We start from the raw sequence: 16,578 nt of genomic DNA, 5'->3' as shown, positions 1-16,578 counted from the left end.
AAAGAGAGAGAGATAAGAAGCATAGAAAACTTGAAACAAATCTGCAACTCGATACAATCTCTTCAATATATAAACTTCTGAACAGTTACAACTGTTAAGGAAAAATGATGACGGTTCCACAGAAGATCTAGAAGATCTGAGTGTGAAAAGATACAACCTTTAAGGAAAAAACAGATGATCTGTTTAAGAGACGCCTGTGAGGAGGTATGATGAAGCCGTCGATTGCTATAATAAATCTAGTACGTCATTCTTTTGTTCCTAAACAAATCCTTAACCATTAAATTATATCACAGACACGATTCTCACCATTAGATTTTGATTTTTTTTCCTATAATAAAATGATGATGTCATCAATTAGATAAAAAAGGTTTGCTATTATATATAGATTAATATGGTTGTAAAAGAAGTAGATGTGGTCTCTAAATCTATTTTGTCAACATAGAGTAATGTGGTCTGTTTATAATAAAACCTACTACATGCGTAAACTATAATTGGTCTCATAACGAACGCGCAATGTTGAATACAAACCACTAGTTGGGACGGAAATAGCAAAAGAAATAAATAAATAAATAAATAAAATAAAACTACTTTTTTTTTTTTGGGTGTGTCGTCGTCGTCTCGTCACTACCCTCCCGCAATTGAAGGTGCCTCTTCGTCGTTCCCATCCCCATCTCAGATTCCAATTCCTCCGATTTTTTCCTTCTTCTTCTTCTTCTTCTTCTTCGACAGATTCTAGAGTTCGGATAACTTGTTTCCAGTGGAGTCTTCTTCTTTCATTTCGTTTTAGGGTTTCGGAGATCCGAATCTCTGTGTCGACGGGAGCAATTCGACGTTTTCTTCAGCTGGAAAGATGTTCTGGCGAATGGCTGGATTGTCTACGGCTTCCGCCGTGAGTTTCTTCTCCTCCGTAGCCTCTTTTCACGATATCTATGAAACGAGTTTTGGCTGTTTGTTTCGCGTTTCTTGTTGATTGATGGATTTAGTTAGAGCATAGGGTTTGTAATTGTTCGTTTCTTGGATTATAAGTAACTAAGTGCCTTCCTGTTCATTCTCGTTTCCAGGTTGAGGCAATTTTGGACAAAGATGGTTTTACATTAGAGGATCTTCTCGACGAGGATGAACTCATTCAAGAATGCAAGGCCCTCAATGGCCGTCTCTTAAATTTGTATGCTCCCTCTCTCTCTCTCTAACCACCTTGTTTCTTGCTTCATTGCTTTTCTGGGAGACGAAAAGAAAATGCACTTTTTATCCACCAGTCAAGTTTGGACGTGAGGTGGCAATGCATTGCGTTAGAGTCTTGAATATATTACCTGAAATATGATGTATGCTTGGCTAAATACACTTTTAGTTTTTTTTGAAGTATCTTTTATGCAACCACTATTTCTAAGTTTGCACATTACTTACGGCCGCTAGTTTTTTGCATTACATATAATATATTGTCATCAGGGTGAGCATAATAATCTTCATCTTCTTGTTTTGGATGTTCAAACCTCATGTCTTAAACTATATTCTCTTATATCATTTATTTATGACTGTTGGATTCGTTATTTTTCAGCTTGAGAGAAAGAGTCCAAGTTGAACAACTCATTAGGTACATAATTGAGGAGCCTCCCGAGGATGTGGAAAAGAAGCGGACATTCAAGTTAGTCTTTTAAACAAATTATTATTTCTTTTTTTTTTTTTGCTGATTGTTTTTGATGAATAAACAATTTTTTATTTGTGTTCCAGGTTTCCGTTCATTGCCTGTGAAATTTTCACATGTGAGATTGAAATGATACTGAAAACACTAGTCGAGGATGAGGAGGTAGACATTGACTCTATTACATCCTCCTATATTTTTACTTTATAATGGTTAGGGATCTAGCGTTTCTTACCTCTCGTGATGTCTTCCTTTTGCAGTTGATGTTATTACTTTTTTCGTTTTTGGAAGCTAAAGAAACCCATAACTCATTGCTTGCCGGTTACTTCAGCAAGGTAGATAGCATTCGATGCTTTTTTTTTCATATCAGAAAGCTCATATATAGGGCTCTATTTATAGGGCTCTATTTCTTTTTCCTCTACGTGTTTTCTCTTACATCTTGTATTACTAGGTTGTCATTTGTCTGCTGGTGCGGAAGACCATCCCGTTCATGCAATTCATAAAAGTAAGTTGATTTTGTTTCCCGAACAAGGATATCTTTTTAAGGATAACCTAGCTAGCATAATAGTATTATCATCCTTATCTTTCTAGTCTGAGCTATTGATAAAGCTTTGTATTGTATATGACTTTGTAAAAATTTAAACCTTTAGCTAGTTGCTTTCTTGTTCGTGTTATTTGGGATAATGCTGTCGAATAGTCGGAGATATTGATAAAGCTATGTATTGCTATTGATTTCTGACAGCGCTTTTTCCTAATCAACATTATCCAATCTAACTCTGTTGATACAGTTTTGAGAACTGGCACACAAGTTAACAATCCGTTAAACAACATTTAACCATCTGGAGTTCATAAAGAAATCATTTAATATTGACCTTGACTTTCTCGTGCTACCAGGATCATCAAGAAATACTGAAGCAGCTTGTTGATTTGATTGGTATTTCATCTATAATGGAGGTTAGTTTGCACTTTTATTCGTTATTTAGGAACTCAAGATTTCGGCTTTTGTTTATTACACATCTACGTGAGAACACACTGAATAGTTGGAAAAATGTCATGTTTTCCTCTCCTTCAAAGTACTTATGATTCTGTTTACGACAGAAATAGTAATAGACCCGGTTATGACGGTGAGAACAATGGTAAATACTGCTGATGTTGCTCTCATCCTTGTCATGGTGATTTTGCTGTTTAATAATTACTTATACACGCGTTTTTTTTTCAGTTATTATTTTCTATGAACAATGAAGGTTGTAATTCTTACAGGAGATACTCATAAGTTGTAGATTATTTGATATCTGTAAAATACCAGTTTTTGTAGACCCTAACTTATTGATGCTGGTCAGGTTTTAAAACGTCTGGTGGGTACTGATGAACACCTATATGCCAACTACACAAGTGCAATGCAGTGGGTGGAAGATACAGACATTTTAGAGATGATTGTGGACAAGTTTGGCTCCTCCGTAAGTTTCATTCAGTAGATTACTTCTCTTTCAATATGGGCTAGTCTTATGGCTTTCCTCCTTTATTTTAGATTTATTATATCGTCCCAGTTAATGCTATTTACTGATATCATGGAGGCTTATATTATGTTTTGTAGGATTGTCCCGAGGTACATGCCAACGTAGCCGAAATTCTTTGTACTGTAGCAAGATACGCACCCCCTGGTCTTGCAACAAAACTTTCCAGCCCCAGGTAGACTTTCTCAGCTTTGGCTATAGTTTTCATCTAGTCGTTGATACACTTCATAATTTATTGGCTTATTGTTTTCATCTCTGTACAATTTGATGCAGCTGCACTGGAAGGTTGCTAAAACATACGTTAGGAGATTCGCGGCCTAAGTCTGTACTGGTTAATTCGTTGTCCGTATGCATATCTCTGCTCGATCCTAAGAAGTTTACATTGGGGACTTATCCTATATATGGTCGTCAACTAACCCTTGGAAGCATGGTACCTAATCCCGAGACAGTGGAGGGAATGCTTGGTAGTCTAGGTGGGCAAATACGTATGGTTATTAAATTTTGACACGTAGTTGCGCTTGTGTGTTGTTGTGTTGACTTCTTAAATGCTATTTTCCTATTGTGAGGGATGTGGTTAGGTTGGGAAGAAGTAATATTAGGTTTGTAAGTGGGATTCAAATCCTACCAACATATTTCTATGCACATTTGTTGCTAGTTTGTATAGAAATTGGTGAACCTTTATCTACAAATGATGTATCGAGGCGTACTAGAATAGCATTTATGGCATTTTGCTTTCACAACTTCTGTAGGTCTTTCCTGTTAATTTGTGATCTGCAATGTTAATTACTCTCTTGGCTGCTATGAACACCAAGTAATATGCTTCTACTGTGCAGGTGATTTACTCGTGCTTTTGAATGTATCATCTTCTGAGGGTGTTCTGTTAACAACGTATGGCAAGTTGCAACCACCTCTTGGAAAACACAGATTAAAGGTACTTCTGTTGTTCATATTTGTCTGATTTGCTTTCCGAAATAAAAAGTATGTTTCACTGTAATGGTTATAAATACCTCAACCACAAATAAAAATATGACTCTGTTTCTTTTTCCTAGGTTGTAGAGTTTATTTCAGTCTTACTCACAGTCGGTAGTGAAGCAGCAGAGAAGGAAGTAATTCGACTTGGAGCGGTGAAAAGAGTGTTGGACTTGTTCTTCGAGTAAGTGGGAGATTATATTTCCTCTGATATACAGCCTGCCATGCTAAGTTTTGGTGCAATGTTTTCTCAGGTATCCCTACAATAACTTCTTGCATCACCATGTGGAGAATGTAATCCTCTCATGTTTGGAGAGCAAAAACTCTCAACTTCTTGACCATCTTCTCAGTGAGTGCAATCTTATTGGGAGTATACTGGAGGCGGAAAAAGACTCCATACTAACTGCTGCTGATTCTGATAAGGTGAAGATACTTAATTCCTAATGTGAGGGGTTGGCATTATCAATTAACTTGGTTTACATGTGATGTCTCAGCTTCAGCCTACAGTCCCTGCGGAGGGTAGAAAGCCACTTAGGATTGGAAACATAGGTCATTTGACTCGTATCTCAAACAAACTTCTTCAACTAGCTAATAGCAACGCCGAAATTCAGTCACATTTGCAGGTATACCATATGAAGCGCAAATTGTTAGTGTATTTGTATTCTAGTTTTCTGAGTTTTTATGAGAGTGTGGTACTTCGTTGTTACTGTCTAATTTTTATAGAAGATCCGATGGTCAAAAAAAATTTGCTCAGTACTTTATACCTGTTTGATTTCTCTCAAGCTACTTCCTTGATAGCTTGTTGGCATATGAAATGTTCAGAGGGGTTCTCGCCTTGTAGGGCGCTGGTCTTTGTTATCAATCTCTTCCAATCTCCTTCAATTCTTGTTATTTTTTGTTTTACATTTTTAACAGGAAAATAGCAAATGGGTGGATTGGCACACAGATGTCCTGTCAAAGCGTAATACACTGGAAAATGTCTACTCTTGGGCCTGCGGGTATGTATTGTTTCTCTTAGTGTGCGTTTTGCTATGTACTTTTTCTCTTAGTAAGATTTGCTGGCTGAAAGAAACTTTATGAAACATGGTTCTGTTTTTAATTTATCACCAAAAGCAGAGGTTATACCATTATAGATAGTATTTTTCTTGTAGAATTTTGTAACATTTGTGTGAATTTGCCTTCATAGTAATCAAGATATATGATAAGTTAAATGTGATTGCACACTCCCGGTAGATGCTAATAAGAGCTTTCTTTTGGTGATGGTTGGTTGGTGTAGTAAATAGATCATTCCTTTCGCTAATTTCTCCTCCCTAACAGGAGGCCAAGTTCACTCCATGATCGTAATAGAGATAGTGATGATGACGATTACCACGATAGAGACTATGATGTGGCTGCCTTAGCAAACAACCTGAGCCAGGCCTTTAGATACGGCATGTACAGCAACGACGACATGGAAGAGGTGATGTTTTCGTGTTTCCTTGTCATAGCAGCTACTTGGTGATCATTTTTTGCATATTACTATTATCATATATTTAAGCCCCGGGAAATCGATTCAGGAATTTTCTAGAAAATCATTTTGTTTTTGGTTGTCTTTAATCCTGATATAGTTCCTAAAATATGATGATATATAGTGAAATCTGATGCAAGAGTGTCTAGAGTTCTGATGATGTCTTGGACCACGGGGAGTGATGTAGTTATTAAAATGGTGGATAGTTTAAACCGTCACTTCTTTCTCCAATCATTCTACTTGGTTGACCTCTGTATAGTTAGCATGCGGGTTTCCTAGAGTCGTCTCTTCCTATATCATCTTTTCCTAGTCTAGATGTAGCTTGGTTAAGTCGGTTTACCAGGGCAACTATATTATGTTAGAGCTTTTGATATTCGGTTGCATCCTTTTCCTGAAGCTGTTAGAAGACTACGTGCTGTGAACATTTGTTCTACCATTTACGTGCTTTTATTTATCCACTGCAGACCCAAGGCTCTATGGAACGCGATGATGAGGTACTATTTGTCTTTTCCTTATCATGAAGAACTGAGACATGACTTTCTGTTTTAGGCCTTTTGACGAGAAGATTTCATATGTGGAACAAGTTTTAATTTCGTACCCCATATGTCCTTTCTGTGTTATTTATTGCTGAGAAGTCACTCACATTTATATGAAAGCTTTAGTGATTAAGGTAGACATGAAAGCCTCATATGAAGTCTATGTTGCAGGATGTCTACTTTGATGACGAATCTGCAGAAGTCGTCATATCTTCGTTGCGCCTTGGAGATGACCAGGAGAGGTAATCGGTTTCCACTTTTATTTTCTGGTAGAATTTCAATTCCGTTGACTCTTATCATATCGTTGATGCGGGGTCACTTCACTTACGAATTGTAACATGGTGTCTTTGTAGCAGTTCTCTCTTCACAAACTCAAACTGGTTTGCTTTCGATGATGAAAAAACTGCGAATGAAGGCTCAATGGCTTCCCCTCGACCCAATGCTGATGATGATGATGTTGTCATAGGTGAAGCCGATGAAGACTTCAAGGACACTGTAGACTCTTCCCCGCCTGTTGGTATGGAAACAGAGGATTCTACAACAACAAAGAATCCTTCTGAAAATCCGAGTGAACCAGAAGCAGAAAAATCAGCAGCTTGGGTCGAATGGAGAGAGACATCCGAGTCGACTGGGCCTTCTTCAAACCCAGATGAAGCCACGACATTGCCCAATGGCGAGGTTAAAATCGACAAAGAGGGTGATGGTGATGATACGGATAAAAAAAGTGCAGAGGATTCAGCAACAGGTGCGTGTAGCGATGAAACCGCAGAGAAGTCACCAGATGCAGCAAGTGGGGAAGAAATAGCCGAGAAATTGAAAGATTCTGGTCCTGATGCGTCAGAAGTAGCTGCTGCTGAGTCGCATGAGAATGCTCAAAGCTCGGAACCTGCAATCACGCAGGAGACAAAGAAGAGCCAGGAAGCAGATGTTGCTGCAGAAACGGAAGAGGCTGTGAAGGAAGAAGAGAAGGTAGTGTGAGCCCTACTCAAAAACCGGGACTAAAGTCGAACAAAGTTCCTGAAGATGCTATAGTTTTGGTTAAAGGGCATTTATCTGTTACGGGTACCATTTATTATTCTTTCTTTTCTTTTCTTTCATCTCCAAATCCACAGTCTAACATTCTTGTCGACCAAAATTGTCACTAGCTTATCATTTTTTTCTATATAGTTTTTTTTTCTTTTTACCTCATTAAGTAGTAGTATGTTATAAAAGTTGTTGTTCCTGAGCGAGCCGCAGATAATGATTTCACGGTAAAACAATTAGATATCAATTTCATGTCTCTTGCATCTTCTTGTTCCTACGAAATAGATTTAAAATGAACTTGATGCTTTCTTTATTACGAAACAAGAGAATGTTATATAAACAGAGAAGTCAAGTGTAAGCCATAGTACACAGAGCATTGCTAGCAAAATGAGCATTTTTACTTGTCGTAAGAAACCAGAAAATAAAAGAGCAAATGAAGAAGAGGTCAAGCAAGCACTCCAAAGAAAATGTAAAAATTGAAAGCTTTTTAAAGATGTGCGTCTTTTCATCAAAGTTTGGGAATGGTTCTGAATGATCATTGCAATCCTTTAGCCAATGCCACCACTAGATTGCCACAGGCGACCTCCACCTCATATGATGATTCCACATGGACCAATCACGCCACAAGAAGAACAATAAATTCATATCAGATGATGATGATGATAACATGCAGCCAGTGAAAACTGATCCAACAAGTGACTCGAACCGCTTTGATTTATAGCCCACCTAGGCTTCCACTACTTATTCTCTTTATTGTTTCCGTTGACGCTACTATACTAAAGCCAACGAATGGTTTTTTTTTTTCAGTGGACTTGTTGTCACTTTTACCACCAATTGCAGGCATTGAACATTTCCAAAGTCTGAGGCCAAACCTGTTAACAAAGAAGAGAATATATATATATACTTCTAATATTTTCATTCAAGTTCGAAACTCTGCATCTCCTAAACCTCAGTTCCAAATCTTTGAACATTTGTTATAAAGATGAAGCATTTTGTTTTATGTCGAGATAACAAAAATCTGTCTGATTCATGATCAAAATTGATGAAACATACAAATATGTGCCTAATTGCTAGCACTATCTCTGTTTCAGAACTTCGTCTAGAGATCTGTCTGTCTGTCTGTCTGTTGGAGCATCATGTTTCCCCTTCCTCCCCTCTCTAGCTAGTGGCTGGTTTCATGTTCGCCCTCCAAATCTTTCAAGTAACCCATGAACATAAGAAACCCGAAAAGGAAGAATCCACCTGAGAAGCTCTCTCCACCGCCTCCTCCGCCCCCACCACCACCATCATCCCGGGGTGGGAACCCGCTTCCACCGTCATCAAGCTTTGGGGATTTCTCCTTTCCTGATGTTTCAATCAAATTAAAAAGGCTTTATTTCTAGGGGATGCAAACTATAATAATAAAAAAAAAAGAAGCCATTAGGAACAGTCAGGTTTCTGTTCAAAGCATGTTCCCGTATCAGGTTATCAACAAGAATGTGTTGTGAATAACTGTTTGGTTATTAGCTAGATTTATTGTTTGTTAGAAACAATAAAACAAAGTTTATTTCACATGAAGCATGAATACAAGTCAAGAAAGAGAAGGAAGATTTACCATGTGTAGGAGCTTGTGTAATTGTCGGTGATTCCCGAGTAACAGTCTGTGTTTGCCCTTGACTGCATTTTGCATTCTGCACAAACAAATTAAATCAGACAAAGTAAAATACCTAACGAAGAGAGAACTGAGACGGTGTTTGATGAAAAGAGTTAAAAAAAAAAACAATTGTAACTAGCGGATAGAACCAACCAGCGCAGCTTTACATGCAAAGACAGATCTTTTGCTCTTAGAGCTGAAACCAAATCTTTTGGCTCCTGTACTTGCAACTGACTGGCTCTGGGATTGCATAGAAACGCTCGTAGGATAGTAACAACGCCCATGGAATTTTCCTACCACAGGAGACAAGTAGAAGAAGAGCTTTTAACACTTACAAGACACAACAAAAATGAAAAAAAAAATCAAAAGCTTGAGCAATAATCATTAGGTGATCAAAAAATAAACAGCTTCAATTCTCAGACATCAGTAACAACTTCAAAACCGATGAAAAACCACTTTTTCAATGCCAACAATTCAATAAACTAAGTTGCCAAGAAGCAATCGAAAAGTGAAGATACCATTAGCGGGAAAATGAATAGAGCGAGGAGGAGGAGGAGGAGGGAGGTACACCAATGGTTGTGCACCGTCGATACACAAGGATGGATTAACCACCCGCATATATATCTGCAAAAGGATAAACAATCAAAACCAAGAAAATATTAAATCTTTAAAAGGAGCACCGATTATACGAACTTGGAGGATTTCATCACTTTTCAAAAATTCTATTAATTAAAAGCATCAAGAATCGGCGGAAAGTAAACTAAGGAAAATCTGGGATTTAGCCTCGACGAAGAAAAGCAAATACTTTAGGAAGAGAGAGAGAGAGAGAGGGAGAGAGAGAGAGAGAGGGAGAGAGAGAAATCGCACCTGAAAAAGAAGACTTTTCTAGGGTTTATGCAAAATTTATGAATTAAAGCTTTGCAAGAATTATAAAAATAGTCTGAGAAAAACAGAATCAATTCTCCATGTAGGTCGGTTTTTTGAACAAACTGATATTTGTTTTTTTTACTGTTATGAAATACTACTGAAAATAAAGTTTTTATTTTATTTGGACCCTACCCTATGTATTTGGTGTTTTATTAAATACTAGTATTATGACCCTGTGCCAAACACGCGTCAGTTTTTGATTCATTTAAATAATCTTGTTTATAGTCCCTCTGAAATATTTTCTACAGTATTCACGCTTATTAAAAATATAATAAATATTTACAATTGAATTTATTATTTATTTTACTATAGATTTTCCAATAAATATCAACCAATAGTATTCAACCAATTGAAATATTTTCAATTAATGTTTCTTAAAAGTATACAACTTTTCAACATTAACTACTAAAAGTACCTTAAAATTTTAGAAAATCTATCATTTTAGAACAAAAAATAAATCTAAAAAATCCTACTTTCAGAAACAGAGGGAGTAAAATTCTAGCATTCTGTTTGATCAAAGCTAAACATTATTTTAATCACATTCTAGAGCTGAATAAAATGGACACCTATAATTAGAAGTGTTGCATCCAAACAATAGTTAGAACACAAAAGGGCTAAAACACCTATTATAATTTTTTCGAATAGAGATAATAATTTTTATAAAGCATTTAAATATACTTAAAAAAAATTCTACATTTTATTCATTCAATTTTATTTCTATTTTTTTATATATAAGTCTTCTTTAAAATATCAATCTAATTATTTTAGATATAATAAAACAGTGAACCAACAATAAATTATGAAAACCATTAAAATTTTATTGAAAAAATTAGTATATGTGATGCAGTAGAAAGATAAATGGCAAACTATTTTTTTTTTAAGAATATGCATTTAGGATATTTTGTTTGAACTTACATTTTAGGATTCTTTTCGATTTCCTCTTCCTGTGCCGTCATCAACACAACTTGGAACTTCAAAGATAAAAAAAAAAAAAACATGCATAAAATTGTCAATTTGTATATAATACTCATAAACAGATTTGTAAAATAGTTGAATAAATTTGCATATAGTAGATTACGACATATTCACTGTTAGTTTGTTACCTAAGTTGCTGACAAAACTTTTGAGTCTTTTCTTTTTCTTTTGAAGAATTGAGTTTTGAAACATGAGTAATACTTAAGACCTATCTTCAACCTTTACCCTGAATCATGTAAAAAGAATTAAAGAGCTTTAAACCGAGAAGGAAACAAATAAATATTGCATGCATAAACGCAAATCATAAGCTTGAATGGATCTTTTGCCACAGTCGAGCATAAAAAACAAGAAGGAAAAGAAAAGAGAGATCTTCAGTTACAAAAAAATAAAAAGAAGAACTTTTGAAATATAGCAATTCTTTCGAATAACAATTTTAAAATTTTTGTCACAAAAATAGCTTGCAAAAAAAAAAAAAAAAAGACCAAAATAGTTTTTTTTTTATTTTGAAATTTTTATTTTTTTTTTGAAAAAAAAATATTGAAACCCTCTTTCCAAACCCCCACCCCTTAACTCTAAACTCTAAGTCTATATTATTTAACCTTAGGGTAAAAATGTATTTTTTCCTTCCTTTAATAGAAATTGTTTTGGTCATTTTCTTCATTGAAAATTATTTTTATGACAAAAACTTTAAAAAGGCTATCTAGGAAATTTCTCTTAGAAATACGCAGTCGTAGAATAACCTCGTACAAATATATATAAATAGTAAAATATAGGTAGTTAGTAATGGTGATCGTGGATTTGTAGAAAGAATAACCGACGGCAAGGTGGAGTGATATTTTTTTTTTGATTTTGTCTGGTAACTATTATATTGATATCATTTTTTTTTGTTTTCATTGGTTTCAATTAGTTTTATTTTTTAATTATGTGGTAAATTCTGAGTGGTTGAGTGACTTGTGATTTAGTATACGGAGGATAAAAAAAATGAAAGCCCTAATTTCATCAGATTTTGTTTGAACCGAGAACAGTTGATAAACTAGTAAAGAGAAGAGAAGAGAACTCGTCGGTGGGTCGAGACAAAAACGTTTATTAGATCAGGGAATCATTTGGTTGAGTTACAAAAGGGGAAATATGAGGTAGAAAGTAAGGCGGCGAAAGCTAGTTCGCCGGAAGTTGATAAACTAGTAAAGAGAAGAGACGAGAACTCGTCGGTGGGTCGAGACAAAAGCGTTTATTAGATCAGGGAATCATTTGGTTGAGTTACAAAAGGGGAAAGATGCTGTAGAAAGTAAGGCGGCGAAAGCTAGTTCGCCGGAAGATACAAGTCGGCGAGAGTAAGATGTAAAACCCTAATTCTAGCCGAAAGTAAGTATGTGGTGATTTTTGGATCCCTTCCTCGTTGCTTCTTGCTTCCCTTATATGGGCGGTCGTTCGATAACCTAGCTCGCCTTCACCTGATAGGCCTTTCGTTGATTGGGCCAAGCTGTCGGGCCGCTGCTTCGAGTCTTCGAGTCGACTGCTTTCAGTCGCTCGCTTGATCGACTAAAAGTAGTCTTGAGTCGAGCCGATCGGTCGCTCGCGAGCCGGTGAGCCTAGTCTTTTCTACACGGTTACGGGTCAGGACAACTATCCTGTTGGCCTTTTGGGAGGGTCAGACCCATACCCAACAGATTTCTCAATTGGAAAATGGTAGGTGGATTGTACGGAGATCTTCCTCCGCCGTCAGATGATTACCAACCCACTGTCCGTCTGGTCAAGAATTCCCAATCTGTTTGCTCCTACTCAGTGATTGAAGAAGTAGGATCCAGCGAGACCCAACGATTACAGAAGAAGCAAGCAATGGAAGCTGAGGTTAAGCACAGTGAACATCGGAGACGAGTGGGTATAGGAGAAGATTGGGATGGAAACAAGGACAAAGTATGAGAAAGGAATCACTACTTCTCGACTGATCGTAGACATTGTCAATGCTACTGAGAAGAACAAGTTCAAGAATGGAGGACCAACCAGGGTTCTTCTGCTTCCTAGAAACATCATGGTACCACATTTCTAATTTCTAAACGTATTGAATTTAGATTTCTCGATTGTGCCTGCCGTTTAGATTTCTTAGAAACATGGTATGCCATTTAGGCACACACTCTGCTACAATCATTTAGTACGGTCTCTGCTTGGGTCAGAATGATATGTTGTATTTCAACAAATGATGTCCTTGTTTACTTCTCATTGTTGGCAGCATGTTGAATCAATAAAAATACTGAATGAAACTTGAGAGTTGGCATTGTGTGTTTGAAGGAATTTTTGTTGGTATCTTTATCTTACTTACTTGTAATCTGAATACTTCTTCACATTGGCATCACACATGATTCTGATTGTTGTCGACCATAAACAACTACTCTCTTGTTGCATATATCTTTTCTTATCTACTGCGCTCTCCAATTTTCGATTGACCCATTTTATTCTGCGCCTTAAAAAGGTTGGACCAGGAGAAGTAGATGACGAGCTACAACTAGAAGAGGACGTGGTATCCGAGTGTGGCAAATACGGAACAGTGACTCGTTAATCATATTCGAGATCACTCAACCCAACTTCCCAACACACGAAGCAGTCAGGATCTTTGTTCTGTTTTCAAGACCCGAGGAAACAACGAAAGCCCTTGTTGCCCAGCTGGATGGGAGATTCTTTGGAGGGAGGACGGTACGTGCAACCTTCTACGATGAATTGAAGTTCAGTATGAATGAGTTAGCTCCAGTACCTGGTGAGATACCTGGCTAACCTGGCATAGAGATGAAGTTTTTTTTTGTAAAGTTGTTAGAAAAACCTTTGGGATCTATCTTTTTACTGTTCTTCAATGTATTGATGATGTTACCTATTTTAGTCAAAACACGTTCCTTAATTAGAGGTAAATTGCAGGAGCATGCAAGCGGACATTCATGCCCATTTTTTTCTAAACCAGCTATCAAAGAATGAATGAGACATCTATTAATATAAAGTAGAGCTTTATTCTCTTTTCCTCTTGCCACCTAAGAAAATAGGGGAAGGAGAGCTCTACACGTGTCCATCTCCTATTTTCGTGAGCCATTTTTCTTGATGACTATTTGGGCCGTTTATGTTTGTGTTGAGATAACAAGGCCCGTCTCTCTTTTGAATAAAAAACCCTAATAACATGTCTCCTTCGTCGACATAGGTCGACCTTTCGATTCACCTATATTCCACCAGCTCTGCCTAACGTTTTTCTTCCGTATTGAAACTTTATCACTACGATTCACCATTAATTATCTCATTCAAGCTCTACCATAACGTTGAATGTTATTACCCATTTCCTAACCTCTACAGCTAAACCCTAATTTGTTCCACTATAAATAGAGATGCAGCAAACTCAGAATCTCACAGCTTTACCTGATTCGACCCTTGATATCACTCAAATTACGCTAAAGAGTGATTTATACTCTCTCAAATAAGAGGTCGAGTTGTAGTACTTAGGGATCGAATTCACAGGAAGCTAGGAAACCAAAAAAATCTAATCAGATTGATTTAGCTAGGTTGACTTAATGATTTTAAATGTAAAGTTGCAAGTTTTTGAGCAAAGTAATTGCTCGATTGATTTGATTGGGGTTTGATGGAAGGATGGTTGCTAGAATTAGGGTTTCTATTCAGGTAATCAGGATTATAATCCTACCGATGCCTAAAAAGTTGTATGCATGATATTATAGAGCTCAACAGTTATAAACAAACCATTAGGCTTTCGCTTTCTAGGTTTGTTTATTGACCAGTGTTGATCGATGATTCTATAGGAATATCGATCGATACACTTGTTGAACCGTCGACCGATTATTCGATTAGAATATCGATCGACGCTTTTGGTCAAGCATTAATGCACAGGCTGAATGTGCTCACTAAGCTTCCTAGATCAGCTCTCGCTTACTCTAACAATCTTAGCTCAATTAGGATGAATTCAAGATGAGATGCAAGTGATGTTCTTTACCTCAAACTCCTAGATCAAGTTCTAGGTAGCTAAACTAGAAACATGCTTTAATGACAATACTAATGATGAATGTCACAACTGATCAATCTATAGTTGGGGCTAATCCCTCATGACCTATTTAAACCCTAAACCTAACAGGTGGATCTACTCAAGCATGAAGTTTGTCACAAAAATCATAGATGAATAGATGAAATTGCAATAGAATAAAATATAAAAACCAAAGGAGTTCCAGGAGGACTCCGAAGGAATTCTTCCTTTCTCTCCTAACCTAGAACGATGAATTAAAAATAAAGCTTAGCCGTCAACAATGGCTTAGAAAACACATAAATAGGGTTTTAGGTCATCGAAGGGTATTCTGGCAATTTGTGGTTGCTTCTGGGCTTCAGCGGTCATAAAATATGCTCAGCCCATATTCTGGCATTACCGCCGATCGACACCAATGCTGTTTCATCGATTGATAGTCCTTCATCTCCTCGACAGCTTCCTCTCGCGAGGCAGTTTGACCACTCTTCAGTAAAACATGCATAACTTCTGCTACAAGATGCTGATTGATCTCAAACCGGTGGCATTGGAAATCTAACTCAAATATCTATCTATTTTTCAAAAGATGGGCTCAATATAATGGTGGGAAGGTGTCAATCCATAGCTAAACATCTGACACGTCTGTGCAGCTCTGCACCTCAAAATGCTCCAAAATCACCATATTTCTCCAGAATGTACCTGAACCTGTAAATACTCTAAAAAGACTCCTAAACATAATAATTATATCTTAAAACACTTATATACCATGGCTGAAAGTGGGTAAAATCTATGGTATATCAACTCCCCCAGACTTACCCTTTTGCTTGTCCTCAAGCAAAACAGATGGACAGTCTCTCTGAAAGAGATTTGAAAACAGCACGGACTCACATGATTTAAAACTTAGAATCATCACCTCTGCAGTATTGCAATTCACATCTAAGAATTCCTAATCAAAAAAAGCACATTATACCATATCCTAGCTTAGCAGCCAAATTCACCAAGCCAACAACTTAGCAAATCATGTCTGACATTCTCCTCTACCAACCTCATTTCTTAACATAAATAAAAGTACAAGCTTTACCTTGGGAGTATCGATAACAGGATGCAAGGATTTTCAAACAAGTATCTGGACCTGCAGGTAAAAGTTAGTTCCTATCTTTTTTCTTTACTAATTTCTCTCTTTAGTCAAAGTTTGCTTCCATTACAAGATCATTGACTAAGATTGGACAGGCTTCCATGAATCAAGCCTCAATGGTGGTTGCCACCAAGTCCTGTTCACTTCTTTTTGACCTATATCCAAGAATTCATGTGAATCGAACCTTGATGATTGCCGCCACCAAGTCCCGTTCAAATTCTTTTTGTTGGAATCCTTATAAAGCAAGCCTTAATGGTTGTAGCCACCAAGTCCTGTTCGGATTCCACATAACTAACACCTATTATGTATATATATATTTTTTTTCTTTCTTTCTTTTTTGTTTTTTATTTAATCTACACAAGACTTTACCTTCCAGACTTGTTTGAAAAATCCGATCCAATGTATACCAAGTCCCAAGACAAGCAGTTGTGTCAAGTTTAGTGTTGGAAGTCAGCTTTAGTTCCTTCAAACAATCTCAGCAAGTGTGAATAGTTGACATGTGTATCCACTTTAGTATCTTTTGTACTATTTGCAATCAGTAAGTCTAGAATGGTGCTAAAGAGTTGTTACATAACAATAAAAAATCTAATAAGTTTATTATCCCCTTCTTGACTCAATAAAACTCTTTTGAAAACATTTTGATAAGACTCATGAACACACTAATATCAGTAAACATCCCCCAGACTTAAATTATACTGTCCCTAGTGTATATCTAGTCGGAGT

The 16,578-nt window shown here is 36.7% G+C and overlaps 2 protein-coding genes across 5 annotated transcripts; one reads left to right on the top strand and one right to left on the bottom strand.

The window, feature by feature from the left end:
* Window positions 1–575: 575 nt before the first annotated feature.
* On the top strand, window positions 576–7,348 carry LOC106306262 (serine/threonine-protein phosphatase 6 regulatory subunit 3-like). 3 transcript variants are annotated; one of them, XM_013742819.1, is made up of 19 exons: window positions 576–889; window positions 1,062–1,165; window positions 1,556–1,642; window positions 1,729–1,804; window positions 1,900–1,974; window positions 2,091–2,144; window positions 2,534–2,593; window positions 2,980–3,096; window positions 3,234–3,328; window positions 3,427–3,626; window positions 3,987–4,084; window positions 4,203–4,306; window positions 4,377–4,545; window positions 4,623–4,745; window positions 5,038–5,120; window positions 5,440–5,581; window positions 6,094–6,123; window positions 6,337–6,407; window positions 6,519–7,348. In XM_013742819.1, exons 1-19 carry the CDS (start codon window positions 851–853, stop codon window positions 7,141–7,143), a joined length of 2,352 nt encoding a protein of 783 aa, XP_013598273.1. In that variant the 5' UTR covers window positions 576–850; the 3' UTR covers window positions 7,144–7,348. The 3 variants fall into 3 exon arrangements, with proteins under 3 accessions (XP_013598273.1, XP_013598270.1, XP_013598271.1); XM_013742816.1 differs by having other exon boundaries at window positions 577–889; window positions 4,617–4,745; XM_013742817.1 differs by having other exon boundaries at window positions 578–889; window positions 4,617–4,745; window positions 6,522–7,348.
* A 780-nt stretch (window positions 7,349–8,128) lies between these two features.
* LOC106306263 lies at window positions 8,129–9,797 on the bottom strand. Of its 2 annotated transcripts, XM_013742821.1 has the most exons (5): window positions 9,689–9,797; window positions 9,340–9,445; window positions 8,975–9,114; window positions 8,783–8,858; window positions 8,129–8,532 (listed from the first exon to the last, which is right to left on the bottom strand). In XM_013742821.1, the coding sequence occupies exons 2-5, from the start codon at window positions 9,437–9,439 to the stop codon at window positions 8,351–8,353; spliced, it is 498 nt and encodes a 165-aa protein (XP_013598275.1). In that variant the 5' UTR covers window positions 9,440–9,445; window positions 9,689–9,797; the 3' UTR covers window positions 8,129–8,350. The 2 variants fall into 2 exon arrangements, with proteins under 2 accessions (XP_013598275.1, XP_013598274.1); XM_013742820.1 differs by lacking the exon at window positions 9,689–9,797 and having other exon boundaries at window positions 9,340–9,686.
* Between the last annotated feature and the right edge of the window lie 6,781 nt (window positions 9,798–16,578).

Source organism: Brassica oleracea, chromosome C7 (genome assembly GCF_000695525.1).
Source record: "Brassica oleracea var. oleracea cultivar TO1000 chromosome C7, BOL, whole genome shotgun sequence".
Lineage (NCBI taxonomy): Eukaryota > Viridiplantae > Streptophyta > Magnoliopsida > Brassicales > Brassicaceae > Brassica > Brassica oleracea.
Note: the sequence above shows the minus strand (reverse complement) of the source record. Positions and strands in the feature narration are given on the sequence as shown.